Consider the following 17,104-nt stretch of genomic DNA (forward strand, 5'->3'; position numbering starts at 1 on the left):
CCTAATATTGTACATCTTACTCTGTACTTTTTGTAGTACTGTTTACCACAATGTTGACTTGCTGTTGTTAAAATCATTGTTCACAAGAGCAGATGAGCTGAAGTCGTTGGATTCATACAACGACTAATAGAGGGACGTCAATAGAATTGTTAACAACGGACATCTCTCGTAGACTAGTCCCATATATATAGTTTATAGTGTCTATTTTTTATGATGTCATTAGTTTTTAAAATCTAGGGATGTTTGTTGGCAATTGTTAGATCATGATCTAACATTTGCTACTTATAGAATGGTGCAAAGAGTTAAGGGGCGTTCATTTTGTGAGAAGTGGTCTGAAGTGGGAAAGTAGGGGGAGTGCTACTTCTCTAAGGTGGGAGAAGTAATATCACTTCTAATATTTTATAGTGTTCATTTGTCAAAAAGTGGGAATATGACCCCGAGAGTTCAAGCATTAGGTGGAGTTTCATGAGTTCAAAAAAGATTTTAAAAATAAAAATAAATTAGTATTTATAGGTGGCTTACTTCCCTCATTTTAGTAAAAAAATTATTGAAATAAGTTTGATTTAAAATCTACTTTTTTGGGAAACATAAATAAAAGACAATCATACTATTTTTCTCTACTTCTCGCCATTTTCCTAAAAAACTGAACACTTCGGTTTTAGTTATCATTCTTTGACACTATCAGCCAGGGAGTGTTGAGTTCTGTTAATTATTATTTAATATTGTATTAAAGAATAGTAATAGTAACATACAAAAGTACCTACAATTGCGGGAACCTTCCTAGAGTACAAGACCTCATATAGCCACTGTATATATATATATATATATGGTGATTTCTGTTTTTAACTTATCTAAATCGGATCCGGATCCAGATCCGGATCCGGATCTTGCTTAACACAAGTCCGACCCGTTTAAACCTTCACCTCCTTCGGCTTCGTTCCCCCGATGGGATCTCCAAACACGCGAACAAATGAAACCAAGAGATCCACATCGCTCTCTCAAATCCTCCCTTTGCTTCTCCGCCATTATCGCCATCCTCCTCTCAAGCTTCGCTCTGCTCTACTCCACCACCCTCCTCCTCCCCCCTTCCCCCTCCTCCTCCTCTCCCCTCTCCAACGCCGCCTGCGACCTCTTCTCCGGCCAATGGATCATCTTTCCTCGCCCCGCCCTCTACGACGCTTCCTGCCCCTTTCACCGCAACGCCTGGAACTGCTACCGCAATGACAGGGACGGTATGGCCTCCATCAACGCCTTCTCTTGGCTCCCCAATGGCTGCGGAGGCTCACCTCTCCCCCCGATCGACCCGGCCGCGTTTCTCAGCTCGATGAGGGGCCGGAGGATAGGTTTTGTTGGTGATTCATTGAATGAGAACTTCTTGGTTGCCTTCCTCTGCGCTCTCCACTCCGCCGATCCCGGCGCAAGGAAGTGGAAGAGGAAAGGCGCTTGGCGTGGTGGCTATTTCCCCACATTCGATGTCACTGTTGCTTATCACCGTGCTGTGTTGCTCGCGCGATATAGGTATGCATTGATTGCATTGTGGTGTTTGGAAAATTCTTAAGTTTTGTCTTTGGATTTATTGAAATTGGTGGAAAATAAAAGGAAACAAAGAGACAGATTGTGTTTCTCTATGAATTTGGTTGAATGGAGAGAGTTTATTTATGATGTTTCCTTAAATTTATGTTCTCTTAATTGTTGGCTCATACACTTGGCAAATAATCATTTGTTTGATTATGAATTTGTCTGGATGAAGATCATTCATTAATGATGTCTTCTTTTCTTTTCTGCAATATTCTTTGAATTCATGCTCTCTTAAGTGATTTCTTGCTACTCTTGGCAGCTGATAATTTGTTATTACCATTTATTTATGGTGATTTCTTTTCTTTTCTGTAACTTTCCTTGAATTCATGCACTCCTATGTGTTTGCTTACTGCTCTTGGCAACTAATCATTGTTAAGGTGGCAGCCTGTGGAGAATTCTTCTGCTTCTTTTCATGAGGATGGATTGAAGGGGATTTATAGAGTGGATGTTGATGTTCCTGCTGATGATTGGGTTAATGTTACCAATTTCTATGATGTGTTAGTGTTCAACACTGGGCACTGGTAATGCTTTGATCTCTTTGTCAATTTATTGAATTTGATTATTAGTTATTTTCTTAGACAAGATATTGATAGAGAACATGCAATCCTTTTTTTGTCGTAATTACAACCATCATCATTGCAATATGAGCATTCACCTTGTTCTTGTTGGAAGTCTCTTTGTAAGTTTATTGAATTTCATTATTAGTTATGTTCTTAGACATGATATTGATAGAAAAACATGCAATCATTTTTTTTTTTTTTGTCATAATTACAACCATCATCATTGCACTATGAACATTCACCTTGTTCTTGTTGGAAGGCATGGATTTTTGTTTATGTATGTTTTCGAAATTTTAAAAGTTTGAACTTCATGTTGTCTGAGATTAATTTGAAGATGTGCATGTAAAATTCTTGCTATTTTCCCATTTTGCCTATTTATGTTACTTCCAATATTGTTGCTACCATTTTGTTAATTAAATCAGGTTTAGGAGGCGAGAGACTTGTCTGCAAACTTAGTTAAGCTTAAGTGGTGATGGGTCGGAAAAAGATTTTGTGTATCCATTCTGTTAATTGAATTAGATTTTGCTTAGAGAATTGTTCTTCATGAATTTTTTTTAAGCTTAGGTATATTCATCCTTGAGAAAATGATGAGATGTATAACTTTCGTAATGCCCCAAAACAATAATTTTTGGTGATACATGGAGCTTGAAAAATTCACCAAAACAAGTGATGGAGCCCTATGTTTTGGTGAAGTTGTGGTGTATTGAGTTAAATAAATAAATAGATAAATAAGTAAATAAATAATAAAAATTAAAAAATAAAAATAGGTGGCGCCAAAACTTCACTTGGTTTTAATTGACTAGAACCTCATTTTTCATCAGGGGTCTTCTTATTGTTGTTGCTTTTGTTGTTTCTGTTACCATTATTATATTAGTACTACCGGTTTACTTTTACTATTCTCACTATGGCTATTAGTAGGGAATAGGGCCTTCTCTTATGTCTAAAAAATTTGTAAGGGATATTGTGCCTAGTGGCTTTGTTTGTTTGGGCAATTTTATCACTCTCTACTTCATTGGAAGGCCTAAGTTTATAAGATTTGAACAAGCATACTGTTTGATGATACTTCTACCTCACTTATACAAGACGTACAATTTATTCATTCAGTTCGTGGTTCAGGAGGCTACCTAAAAAGCTTATCCGATGCAAGTTAGTAAAGTTACGCATGATGATGTTTAAGAAAATGAAATTGACGAATGCTGTGATGTTCCAAAATTTCCAAGTTAAAACCAGTTTAGATGAAAACCTGAAGTCTAATTTATTATCAGACACATATATTTTTTGTTTTTAGTCACTGTATCACATCAGGAAAATGTCATGCACCTGACTCCTGGTGCCGGAGAATCTGCTGGTGCCATTGTGCTGCCAAGATATTGGGTGATGGGCATGATGTGAAGTAGCTATAAAGCTTCTAATAATGCTAGGAAGATAAATCATTTCCTATTTTGTAACTATTGATTTTGTTCTGTTTGCTTTCAGTATTGATTAGCAGAACTTCTATTATGCCCTTCTATTTGTATAATCCTTGTGTATTTTTTATAATATCAATCTAGATAGATAACGAGCTGATTCTACATCTCCTGAAAACAGGTGGGGTTCTGATAAATTTCCAAAAGAAACTCCCCTTGTATTTTTCAAGGATGGAAAGCCTATTGTACCTGCACTTGGAATAGTTGACGGTCTCAAAGTGGTACTAAAGAGTATGATCTCTTACATCGAGAAGGAAGTTCCTAAAAGAACCCTCAAATACTGGCGTTCTCAATCACCAAGACATTTCCACGGTGGTGAATGGGATCACAACGGCAGCTGCTTGTTTACGAAACCCCTCAGTGCAGGAGAGGTACACTGAACATTTTATCGACACAATCTCTATTATTACTACAACTGATCAATAGAATCAAAGTTACATTGATGTCTGGACAGCTTGATTCATGGTTTGATCCTGGAAACAAGGGAGTAAACAAGGAAGCACGAGAAGTGAATTTTCTTATCAAAGAAGCAATTGATGGAAGGGACATCCAGTTGCTCAACTTGACACATATGAGTGAGTTCAGGGCCGACGCACATCCAGCGATCTGGTTAGGGAAGAAGGATGCAGTGGCGATATGGGGTCAGGACTGCATGCATTGGTGCCTTCCCGGCGTACCTGATACATGGGTTGACATCTTGGCAACGAAAATCATACATGACTTCGGAGCAGGATGACTTTTGTTAACGTATGAGAATTATTTGTGATTCCACACGAATGAAGATCAATTACTGAAGTTCATAGTGCTGCATATCTATAGGGGTTCACATTTATTTTAGCAATAGAACATTGCTACTCATTAATGACAGGGGTTTGGCACTTGCACCCCTGTAAATGTGCGTAATTGTTTGTGTTTTTCCTTTTGTGAATATTGCAATTCCACATGTATCCCCATTGGCAGTGATTTTGAGTCTTTGATCCAATTTGTTCAGAAAAATACTTGTAGATGTACTTATAAAATCAATGTTCAAGGATGTTAATGATGACTCCTTACCTTCTATTAGTATGATACCAAATTATTACATTATTTCCCAGCGAGAATAACAATGTTTTTTTTAATAATTACGAATGAGCAATACATACCAGCATCCAAATCATTCTTCATCTCTCATTTTTTTAGAAAAGGTTTAATTTTTTATAATCTAAACTCTTATTTTATAATTTTTAAAGTTTAAAGGTTAATCTTAAACTCTAAACCCTAATATCCTAAATCTGAAACTCAACCCAAATATTATAAAATTTTTAACCTAAAATTAAAAAAACATGAATCCTAAACTCTAAGTCCTAAATAATAAATCGTAATTCGAAAGATTTGCAGTTTATAATTTATGGTTTAGGGTGAGGGTTTTCATTTTATTAGATGGTAAAAAAAAAATTATCTTTTTTTATAAAATAAAAAATGACGTGAATATTGTCATGGATACCAACTCAACATCCACGGCAATCGGACTAATAATTCGACTTATTAATTCAGCTTAAACATCATTACTCAATTGAGAACTGCACTGTCAAAGCATCACCCTGTGAGAATTACAATGTCAAATAATTGCCGAATGCCTCCTAACACACCTTTATAACATTTGATGACAGCATGCACAACAAAACAAAATATTTGCACAAGAACTCATGATACAATTCCATGAACAAATGAACAGCATTCTATAGATACAGAACCTACACCACTTCGTGAAGCAAAATAAATCCAATAAAAAAGAAAAATAAAATATACACTCTTGCCAGGGTTCCCACAATTCGGCATTGCATCATCAACCCATCTTTGGAAATATACCTGAAAAGTTCGGCAATCTGTCAATGTGCTTCAGCGCGCGCTCTGCAGTTTGCTTTGTCCGGTAATCCCCATGCCGAAAAGCCTCTACAAGAGCCGTTCCCACTCTTTGATCTGCCGAAACCTGATAGGCTATTTCCTCTGTCCTAAGAATCCTTTCGACCGCCCAAACTGCTCGATACCGGAGGACCTCTGTTCGGTTTTCAACAAGAACATCTAGTATCGGTTGGATCCCCTCTGCCTCGACCAATACTGCCACTCCTTTTTCGATGTCCACCCCATCAGCCAACAGAGTGCAAAGCGCAGCCAGGGCAGCCTCGACCACCTTCTCATTTGAGTGTTCCAAACATGCGACCAACCGTTCAACTGCTTTACCATCCAAGAGGCAGAAACTCTCCTTCAGTGAACAGAAACCATGGTGCACCAGGCACAATCCAATTACTTCAGGTGGCTTGCCTAAACAGGGAAAGATAGAGCAACATATTCCAGGTTCTGCAACTTCAGGCATTCGTGTAAGGACTTTGGTTTGCTCAGAGAGATTCTCCAACGCCAATGCAGAAGATATTTGTACCTTATCAGGCCCGTTCATCTGAAGCATATCTACAAAGAGTTCGGCGAGCTTGTGTTCACGAACAATGTTCATGATCTCAGCCTCGTCTTGTAAGACATATGTGAGCCTTGAAAGAACTCCAATGAGTCCTTCAAGGAAAGGAGTGTAAAAACGGTTTCCCCGAGTTATCCCTTGTCGTATTCTCATCACCCTAGAAATGACAACATCAAATGCACCCTCATCCAAGAGTCGTCGGGTAAGACCTGAGTCCCTCTCAGGAAGAGAAGCCAACAGACCAACAGCGGATGCCTGTTCTTCCGAGATTCCATTGTTCTCTGATATCACCTTAATCAGGCTGCCCAGCTGTCCAGCTGTAGCACATAGGGCTTCAGCAAGCTCTTGACCCATGAATGGTGATATATTGTGTAGAAGCTTTAGGGAAGCAACACGTATTTCTCTCTGAGGAGCCTCAATGAACTGAATCAGACTAACAGTAGCACCAGAGCTCTTAATGGCCGAAACAATACTTACTACTGTTGCCGAAGAGTTAGTGAGGCCAGCAAGGATTTGAAGAAGCTTGCACTCAATTGCAGGACCAGTGTTGCTAATGAGGTGGAGAAGGTTGTGGACAATGTCTTCGGAAACCATTGTCTGGTCATTCTGACCGACTGAAATGGATTCAAAATCAGCACCTGAGGCAACAATATTAGCAAGAATTGTTGCAGAGACCTCTTTAAGCTTCATGGGAAGATGATTTGCACCAACAGTGAAAAGATCTTTGACGAGCGGAGGGAGAATTCCTGCTTCAATTAATAACTTAGCACTCATATCATGCGATGACATTTGGTTCAGTGCTTTGAGAGCGGCGTCTCGGGCCTGCATGTTTCCACTTCTCAGAATATCAATCAGGGATGACCCAGCAGTTTGGGCAACAAAGACTTTCACATCATTGCTCAGTACAATGTCCCCAAGAAATGCAGCCATTGACAACCTTGTCTCAGATGAACCTGAATCAATAGACATTGTCGTTTATGAGATGAATGAGTTACAATAACGGCAAAAAAAAGCTAAGCATGACAAAAGTTTCCTCCATATTTGTACTATTTTTATGATATTAGTCTCTTGTCTATATATTACTCTCAATGATCAAGTGTTTGAAGGTCATACTAAACTACACAATTAATGGAAAGTCAATTTGTGAGAAAATAAAGAGAAAATTGAAGAAAATAAGATGGATAACCAAAGCACAGTTGTCCCCCCACCCCCCACCCTATCTTCTCAGTGATGCTCTCCAAAATTGCATATAGAGAGCATGATCATATATATTCAAATTATCCACAACATAGAACATATCTTCAAGTGTTTGAAGGTCATACTAAACTACACAATTAATGGAAAGTCAATTTGTGGGAAAATAAAGAGAAAATTGAAGAAAATAAGATGGATAACCAAAGCACAGTTGTTCCCCCTATCTGCTCAGTGATGCTCTCCAAAATATCCACAACATAGAACATATCTTCCTATGATAGTAAACAAAGAGAAGAGAGGGAGAGCAACCTTAGTGTCTAAAAGCTAGAAAATTCAAAAAGTGAGGAAAACATGTGAAAATCACATGGATGGTTTTCGGTTTATCTGCTCATAATAACTCTAATAGCATAATTTAATGAAGATAACAGAGAAAACACATTGACAAGCGACAGCTTTGGACAAGAGATGGGAAATACCTTCAAGGAGTAGTTTTAGAAGAGGCTGCAAACGACCATTTTCAGCCATTTGCTTCACATTTTTCTCGCACCTCTCCAAATTCTCCAGAGTGTGTTCAGCTTTCTCGACTGCTATAATATTTTCAGATTTACTACTTGACATCCCAACCAAGATAAGGATAGCACCATTAACTCCACCAATCTTCTCACACAAAGATTCAGACTTTGAAAGCTCACACAACAAAGAAACAGCCTCCTCCCTCTCCTGTGAATGATCATGTGACAAGAATTTTACAATGGTCCTTATGGTATCCCCAGCAGCCATAGCTTCCTGGAATACAAAATAGTTGATTAGACAATCATAAATCATGCATGTTGGACAACTCATTTCAACAAAAGATAAACCACTTTCACAACCTTATTCTCAATATCTTCTTCTGCCACAATACGAAGAGTTTCTAGTGCTTTACACCTTACTTTAGTGTTGCTATTCTTTAACATTTCAGCAATTTGTGGTATCAGCTCTAAGTTTCGCACAACTTCCTTGTTTGATCTGCTTTTCATGCAAAAGCCAATAATATGGTCTAGGCCTTGCAAAATAGCATTTTCTGAGCTTCCAGGAGTAAGAGATCTACAGCAATTATCAAGCCAAGCAGCATCATTTCTCTTGGTCCATTCCTCAATTGTGTTTCGAATAGCAATGCTAGGGTTGAGGTCAGTATTATTCAATACTCGCAGAGTCAATGGACACATGGGCTTTCTTCCACTGTCTCTACATTCCTTGAACCACTTCTCAATTGCTTCTCGCTCAAAAGTCCGTCCACTCTCTATGGTTACAGGATCATGCATAATCTGCTTTGTAAGGGGGCACAGAAAAGACTCATAAATGGGCTCAAAATGTGTTTTTTCATGGTAGCTATCATCAGACGTGCTTCCAGGATAAAAACTTGCATCAAAACTCTCAGCCATCTTTTCTAAGCAGCAGATATATCTAGACATGAAAAATGAGAACCATATGAGTCATTGAACAGAAAAGAAAACCTATAAGGACAAACAAATAAGTAAACACCATTGAATGGCTGCTTTCAGAGAATTCTGCCAATGTGGTTATAGCGTGAAAAATTACTACTATGGCCACGCAAACAATCAGAAGGACTCAAAAGGCCATGCCGACATCAATAAAGTGAAGCTAGGGCTGCTTTCATCTCTGGCCAGCAAAGTATAACTTTAAACTTCGAAATCTAGAACCCAACAGAAAGGTCCTGCAATTCAGTCTCTGTTTACTCACACTGTCAACAAAGTCAACATTTATTGCCCCAGTTCAGAACAAAGTTGGTCTTTCTCTAAGCAGATACACACAAAACAAGTAGATAACATTTTTTTCTTTTCTTTCTTTTATACAAATCTTATTTAATCTCTTTCTCTCTAAGAGTTTGGACATCATGACACTTGAACAAGGAAAATCTATGAGAGACTTTGACTTGAAACTAGACGTACCAAGTTTTAAAAACAATCTTATTACCATTTCAATCATCCCAGAAATGCAGAATCAACTCAACCACTCATTGCTTTAGAGTCAACTTATCCAAATTCATTCAGCTCAGAACCTCTTTTTGGTAAACTAAACCCCACATAGAGCAAGGCATACAAATTTAGCTTTCACTTGAACCTGGATCAAAGTTCCTTGATGCTAAATTCGATTATATCTCACTGATATTATAACCAGCTCAAAATGAAAGAATTGAGGTATAACATCAACAGACACTGCATAATTTTGACCTCATTTAAAATGCCCTGATTTTTACTAAAACACAAATAAGCTTTTATTGGAGAATTATCTCCATGTTCTTGGCTCATATCATCAAAGCTCATCAGAGATGGAACTTCGATCCCATTTATACACAAACTCAATAAGAAAACCACATGCTAGTTTACCTACAAGAATTCATTATTCATCCAAAAAGATGCATCCACACAGACCAATCAAAATTAAAACCCTAATCAAACTCATAATCATCCCCTAAAAAAAAACCTAATTCCAACTAGGGTTTGCATTCCAGATCCAATTCCCAAATCTCAAACAAATAAAATCAGAAACAAATCAAACCTCAAGAACGCCCGGCACAACTTCTCACGATCTCCAGCGAAGCAACAGCTCACAAAACCCTAATTCACAATCCGCCATTATCATCCGCCACCGGCACCAGCAGAAAACGCGCCAGGTGCCGGATCGCCCGTGCAGAGAGATAAACAAGACTAGGGTTTCCAGAAAGAGGAAAAAGAGGAGGAAAAGGGGTGATCCACGGAAGCGGATTCGGAGAAGGATCAAGGGGAATGGAAAGGGGGAACGTCAGGGGATGACGACAGGTAGAAAGGTCAGCGGAATGAGAAGGGAATGGCGACAAAGGGAGGAATGGGGAGGGAGAGAGTGGGGGAGAGGTTGGTGGGAACCACAGAGAGAGGGATGAGAGCCATGGCTTGGCATGGGCTTCGCTTTAGCTTTGGCTTTGTCCTTAACTTGGGTTTTGTAACCTCACATCATCATCATCATCATCATCATCATCACTACAACCATTGATGTTTGAGAGAAAAAACCTTGTAGTAAAAAACAATCTATCAGTAGCTAATCATTATGCTTTTTCCTACCCCCCACCTCTTTATTATTTACTATTCACTTACTCACTATTTTGAGATATTTTCTTTTCAAAAATTTTTTATATTTTTTATTTAATTTTTTTTATATACATTCATCCTTTTTACTCGTCTATGTTTAACTAATTTATAAATTAAAAATTTTAATTAAAATTAATTAGTAATCTATAATTCATTGAAAAAATTATTTATTAGTCCTTGTAATTTTTCAAATATCATCTACAGTTTTTTATTTTCTATTAACTTATTTTTCAGTCTCTGAATGAGTTTACTTAATTTAAAAATCTAATTTTGCCCCACTTACAAAATGTATTTTCCGTTTATTAAATATATTTTTTATTTAACATTGTATGTTTACGTGTAACTACATAAGTTTTCATTTAAAATGTAATGTTTTTGTTTAATATTTGTTTTTGATGTTTAATATCTCAGTTTTTTATTTACTATTTTGTATTTTCGTTTAAAATCGCTGAGAGGCATTTTAACAAAAGTACTGAAAAATAAGCTATCAGATGGTGTCAAAAAATTAGAAGGAATTTTTGGGATATAAAATAGTTCAGGGATTTTTTTTTTATCATGTGAGAAAGTTCGAGGGATGATATTAAAAATTTTTTTTTATAAAAAATTATATTAATTTTTTAAATTATACTTATTTAGAATATGTAGTTAAATATGATTTATTGAAAATAGTAGAAGATTAAATATAAAAGATAAATTTAAAAAAAATATTTAATACTTTATAAATTTTCCAAATGAATTAATAAAAATAATAAAAAAATCTTTAAAATAAAAATAAAAAATAAAAAATAAAAAAGGCCGGAGAGAGTATATATTTATTATTTATTAAAAAAAAGAGTATATATTTACTATGTATGTGAAAAAAGTATCACTTTGGTTGTTAATGTAAAACATAATTTTTTATATAAAAAAAAATCAAAACAAATCAGTTTTGGTTGAATTTGTGGACGGATATATCCAATCCGTGTATGATTGATGATTTAATGTGTATAAATATAGGATGCAAATCTATGTAAACATATAATAAATGGGATAGTTTTAAAATTAATTAGTTGGGTGAATTCATAAAAATAATATTTTTAAATTTTGTAGGTTACTTTCAATTAATTTTTTTAAATAGTGTTAGTTCCGGAGGGGTAGTTGTGCGTTAAATTTTCACTCAACTTATCAGTAATAAAAACGCAAACACACAATCAAGCATGCAAGAAAGAGGCACACAATATGGTTACCCAGTTCATCACACCCTTACCTACATCTGGGGGACAAAGCCTGGAGAAATAATCCACTAAAAGAGGTTAGGAATGAAGAGTACTAACACACTCTCTCACTCACACAATGACAAAGAAAGCCCTCTTAAGATTGCCCGATGCCCACTCTCCTCAACCTTCACTAAAAGGTCTCTCTCATGTGGCTCATCCTAAATCTTCAAGCATGGTCTCTTATCTACAGGTTCCTAACTTAAACACCTTCCAAAATTAAATATTCCAACACTCAGTTGCAACATTACCCACTTTACTGAACATGACTACATGACTGAGTTGTAGCTCACTTGCAACCGAACTTGCGACACCTTCAACCCTCCCGGTTCCTTCATTCCGCTTTGTAACAATTGACTCGTCCCGAGCTCCTCCTATTTGCAATCGCTTCCTTCCTCACGTCATTTCAACAAGTCCCTCTCCCGAGGGTCTCACACACCAATTGGCACTAACACCATCTCACCAAAGGTGGCCACAAAAGATCTCCCGATTTTCTTTCCAAACTCGATCCAAGTTTGGTCTTCCATTATGATCTCAATTGATCGATTAATATATTATTACTAAACTTGATCTCCTCTCATCCAAGTTTAGTCTTCAATATCTTCCAAGCATGATCTCCAATCATCCATGCTTAAGTCTTCAAATCTTCAATCACATCTCATCGTATATGGCTTGTATCCTTAAATGGCTCGGCCCATAAATAACATTCTTACTAACCCAAGCTTCATGCAATCTTTATAATGATCTTGCCAATCACTTTAGTTATTCCTTTATTTTAGAATTAGACCTTTCATAAAAGGAGTTTACCAAAAATATAATTTATCATCCCGGATCTTACCAAAGATAGATAAAATCATTCCTAAGATAAACTTGCCCTATAATAGAGACCCTTTTACTTTTATGCTCCTTCCAAAAATAGTTATTCTTCAATTGAACCAATTAGAGAAAATCTCTAAACATAATCCCTCATCAAAATCTTCTAGCCCACATCTTTTCATGTGCCATGTCATCACGCGTTTTACTACATCATCCTCTTTGTCACTTCTCTTTTTTGCCAAGTCATCATAGCCATGTCACATTCATTTGCTATGCCATCTCTTGGCTTGTCACATAATGTCAATCCAAGTCTTCAGACATAACAAATAGTATGAGTTATAATAAATTACATGTCAGAAATAAATAAAAAAACTCTTGATGGTTAGTTAATTACTATAGCTTAGTTTTGATGGAGTAAAAGATTATTCTATTCCCATTATTTATCAAAACACCTTATTTACATTAGTGAGGAGCACTTCTTATGTAATTATGTCGAGCACTTAAAGTGTTTATTTTTAAATTAATTTATAATTTAAAATTTATTTATAAGTCAAAAGTTAAAGCTTAAATATCCAAGTTAAATACTAAGGCATCTAGCATTCCATGCACCCTAAAAATCTTTTCTCTTAAGAAGAGACTATGCTAGGTATAGTTGCAAATGAATTGAATCGAGCTTGAGCTACTAAAAGCTAGATTAAAAAAAAAAACCCCATTCATTAAATAAATAAGCTGAATAATTAATTGAGTCGAGCTTGAGCCACATACTGCTCAACTCATTAAGACTCGCAAACCTGCTCTGGAGCTTAATAAATGAACAAGCATATGAGCAAGCTTGCTCACGAGCCTACTAAAGAGCATGCTTATAATCCTCCTAATGAGTATGTCAAACAAACTTGATAATGCACATACTTGTAGCCTTGCTAAATGTGTGTTTTTTCCTAAAGTATGAATGGATTCACATATTAAAAAACAATTTATTAATAATGTTCATTATGATTTATTTGTTTTTTTTAATAAAACTATATAATATAATCTACTCACTCTTAATATATATATATATTAACATGTTAAGAATGTTAAAAATATCAACGTCCTAAAAACATTGAGAATGTAAATAATAATCATTTGCTTGCTCTTAAAAAGAGACTCTTCCATTTTAAATTTATTAAAATGTAACAGTTAACCTATATTATAGATAAAAATATATACTAATATTATTATAAAAAATTTGTATGCTATATCGATATTTAAAGTTATAAAACTTATTATCAAAAATATATTAGCATTAATAATTATAAATACATACACACAATGCATACATAGGCTCGACTCTTCAAGAGCTCAGCTCAACTTGTTTATTAAGATAAATAAGCAATTCTCAAGCTCAATGTCTTAGCTCGTAATATAAATGAGCCGAGGTTGAGCACAATCAAGCTCGGCCCATTAAGGCTAGTGAACAACTAATTTATCGTATTATTAAAGACTCGTTTATAGTATCGTTAACAAGTTCATTTATAAGAGTTATTTATACAAATAATTAATATAATTGTTTATAGCATCATTAATAAGCTCATATATGCATTTCAAAAACCATTTATAGTAATATTAACATGGTCATTTATTGGATCATTAATAATAATATGTTATAAAAATATTATGTCTTTTAGTATATAACTTTAAACAAAATATAAGATTATTTTTTTTATAAAAAGATTTAATAATAATAATAATGATAATGAAAATGATGTATTATTTATGAAAAAATGATTGATCTTTATCGCTCTAACAAGCTGAGCGTAGGCCTTCAAATTTCATGAAGCTCGAAATAATTTCGAGATCGACACGGTTAAAATGGTGGCGAACCAAGCTTGAACATGGCAGAGCTCATTCACACCCTTGACTAGGTAATAGATACAGCTAAAAAAACTCCGAAATGCCCTTCATAAGAAACTAAAAAAAGCATGGGATTTTGAAAATGCATCTCAGTAGAACAATAGTGGGATGGTTAGTTGGCATCCCAACATTTAATTTTGTCATTTAATTTTGGTCCAATAAAAATTTAGTTCCAACCTAATATTTAAAAGGAGTCTTAAATCCCACACATTTAACTTAAACCAAACTTCTAGAACAGCTCAATTGGACTAGTATAGCTCTTATTGCTGAAACTTACTTTTTAGAAAGTTGTTTAGAATTTTGCCCCATCAACCTTATAAATTCATCCATTAAGATAATCTTTAAGGTCTTGGGATCAAGACTGATTCAGGTTCTAAACAAGTTGATTGATGACTCATGACTCACTTTTATCGAAGGCCGCAATGTTATGGATAATATCATAGTTGCTAAGGAGTTAATTTTTAGTTTTAAAAATTACAAGCACCGAAGATACGCTTTTTGTCACAACCTGTCCCACGGGATTGGCATGTGATAATCGCCATGACAATCCCAAGGAAGGATACACACCATCCAACCCTAGAATCACTGCAAGGCTTACTAATTTCTGAACATAAACAATAGGAATACTTAAAAATATTTCAACATGATAACAAAGTTTAACAAAGATATAAAGGGTCTCCAAAGTAATATAAGATAATAAGAAGATCAACAATAGGTACACCAAATCCACCAATAGATCAAAGATCCTTACATATGCAACCATGAACATTCCAAATAAACATACACAAGAGAAATAGACGATGCAAGTACAAAGGTCTGCCAAGCACAACGTATTGTCACACCACCACTAAGCAATAAAACTAGTAATATGGTGAGAAAGGTAAGTAACAAAGTCACTTGGTGAGTGGAATGAAATAGTACTGAAAGAGTCCTCACATGAATTCACAGATAAGAACCTAATAATAATAATAATAATAATTTTTTAAATCATATGATAAAGTATACTTCTAAGCATCTCAAAGGAAGAGCATAAAATCTTCTAACACTTGGAAATCAAACCATAACTTAAAAATATATTTGCTTTAAAAATACTGAAAGAAAGAAGGAAAACATTCATTATCAATTCATAATAGCCTAATAACCCTAGTCGCGGCTGCGATTGGGTTCGGAGCCGCCATGGCCATCATCACCTTGATGTTACCCCACTGAGACTCGTATGGTGACCCCCTATCTCAGTGCAATAACACCCATTTGGGAAAGTCTATACACCTCCGAAACGGAAACATGATCCAGGCCCACCACACCGTCTCTAAAGGCCGAACCGTGAGGATCTCCTATTGCAATAGGTAGGTTATAATCCCATCATTAAGAAAACATAGTCATAGAACAAGGCCGGAGCCCATCTCATAACAATAAAATGTTAATATCATCAAGTATCATAATAATAGTAAGCAGTTCCATTTCTCCGCATTTCACAACATAAAATTCGAGAAACTCAAGTTTCATAAAGAAGTCATTCTTTGATCATATAAGATCAATTTAAAAGTGTGATATTGAGGACTCTCTTCGGTGTTGTTTTTCTATTTTGGGTGTGTAGTAGTGTATTCTGTGTAGTTTGTAGGATTTTTGGTTGTAAAATGGTCATTTCTATCTTTTTTCTGCAGAATACATGGTCAGAAATCCATAAGGACATGTATAATGCCTTGTGGATGGCCGTGTGAACCATTCTTGGGTACCTTAGAATGCATTCATGCTTTTCCTTTTGTTTTCAAGCATGCTTTTGTTGATTTCTTTGCTTTGTGTGGTTTTGTCTTAGGTGGAAAGGCTTCGACCAAGGGCAAGGAGCGGGTGGAGGAATAGCGTCGTTTCTGGGATTGAGTCTCCTAAGTTTGTGAATGGGTTATGTTGAAATGCATGATTCTAATAGGATCTTGAAGTACTTTACTCGCTTGATGAAATTGTTTCTTGGCTTTAACGTATTTAAATCGATGTTTTGGTTGGTTAGAAATGGTTTACTATACAATTGACTGATATACGAAAGTCTAGACATTTGAATGGAAATGTTTATGATTTTTACTTGTATCTATGACAGGAACGGTTTATGAAAAATTCCTTTGCTTGCATAACTATGCTTTTGGCAATTATGGAAATGAAAATGATTTTTATTCCAAAAATATGGATGTTTGTCCTAGACATGGACACTATGAAAGTGTTGGGCTACAGTCTTGATGCTCCGATGGGGGCTAGTTTTGATGATGATGAGGTTTTTTTTACCCCTTACTGCAGTAGTGGATCCTTATGGTTCAGGCTATTGCTAATGAGGCGGCATGATGGATATGGATCATATTTGGTACCCTGCGCATAGAAGTCTCAAGGGGGTAATACACCGAGAACTTGGAGATCACCACACGGGGTTGTCAAAGAAAGAGCATAAGTTTTTCAAACACTTCAGAAATTCAATCTTATCTCAAAAATATGTTTTTTTAATACTAAAAAAAAGGAGGAAAACATTCATATTGATTGATAATAGCCTAAAAACCCTCTGACCTTAGTTGTGGCCACAACTGGGTCCAGAGCAACCAAGGCCATCATCACCTTGGCTTTGGCCCACTGAAAGTTAAGTGATCACCCTGTATCTCAATACAATAACACACATTCAAGAGATTCTCCACAACTTCAAATGGAAACATGAACCATGCCACCTCTAAAGACCGAATTATGAGGAGCTCCTACTGTAATAGATGAGTTTGAACACCATACCATCAAA

At 35.7% G+C, this 17,104-nt stretch overlaps 2 protein-coding genes across 2 annotated transcripts; one reads left to right on the forward strand and one right to left on the reverse strand.

Moving 5' to 3' along the window:
• The first annotated feature begins 961 nt into the window (after positions 1–961).
• Positions 962–4,654, forward strand: LOC120265312 (protein trichome birefringence-like 12). The gene is made up of 4 exons (XM_039273185.1): positions 962–1,518; positions 1,956–2,099; positions 3,726–3,975; positions 4,059–4,654. Exons 1-4 carry the CDS (start codon positions 971–973, stop codon positions 4,338–4,340), a joined length of 1,224 nt encoding a protein of 407 aa, XP_039129119.1. The 5' UTR covers positions 962–970; the 3' UTR covers positions 4,341–4,654.
• A 502-nt stretch (positions 4,655–5,156) lies between these two features.
• On the reverse strand, positions 5,157–10,194 carry LOC120259979 (U-box domain-containing protein 44-like). Its single transcript, XM_039267429.1, has 4 exons — positions 9,810–10,194; positions 8,120–8,693; positions 7,724–8,033; positions 5,157–7,006 (listed from the first exon to the last, which is right to left on the reverse strand). Exons 2-4 carry the CDS (start codon positions 8,669–8,671, stop codon positions 5,430–5,432), a joined length of 2,439 nt encoding a protein of 812 aa, XP_039123363.1. The 5' UTR covers positions 8,672–8,693; positions 9,810–10,194; the 3' UTR covers positions 5,157–5,429.
• Between the last annotated feature and the right edge of the window lie 6,910 nt (positions 10,195–17,104).

Source organism: Dioscorea cayenensis, chromosome 1 (genome assembly GCF_009730915.1).
Source record: "Dioscorea cayenensis subsp. rotundata cultivar TDr96_F1 chromosome 1, TDr96_F1_v2_PseudoChromosome.rev07_lg8_w22 25.fasta, whole genome shotgun sequence".
Taxonomy (NCBI): domain Eukaryota; kingdom Viridiplantae; phylum Streptophyta; class Magnoliopsida; order Dioscoreales; family Dioscoreaceae; genus Dioscorea; species Dioscorea cayenensis.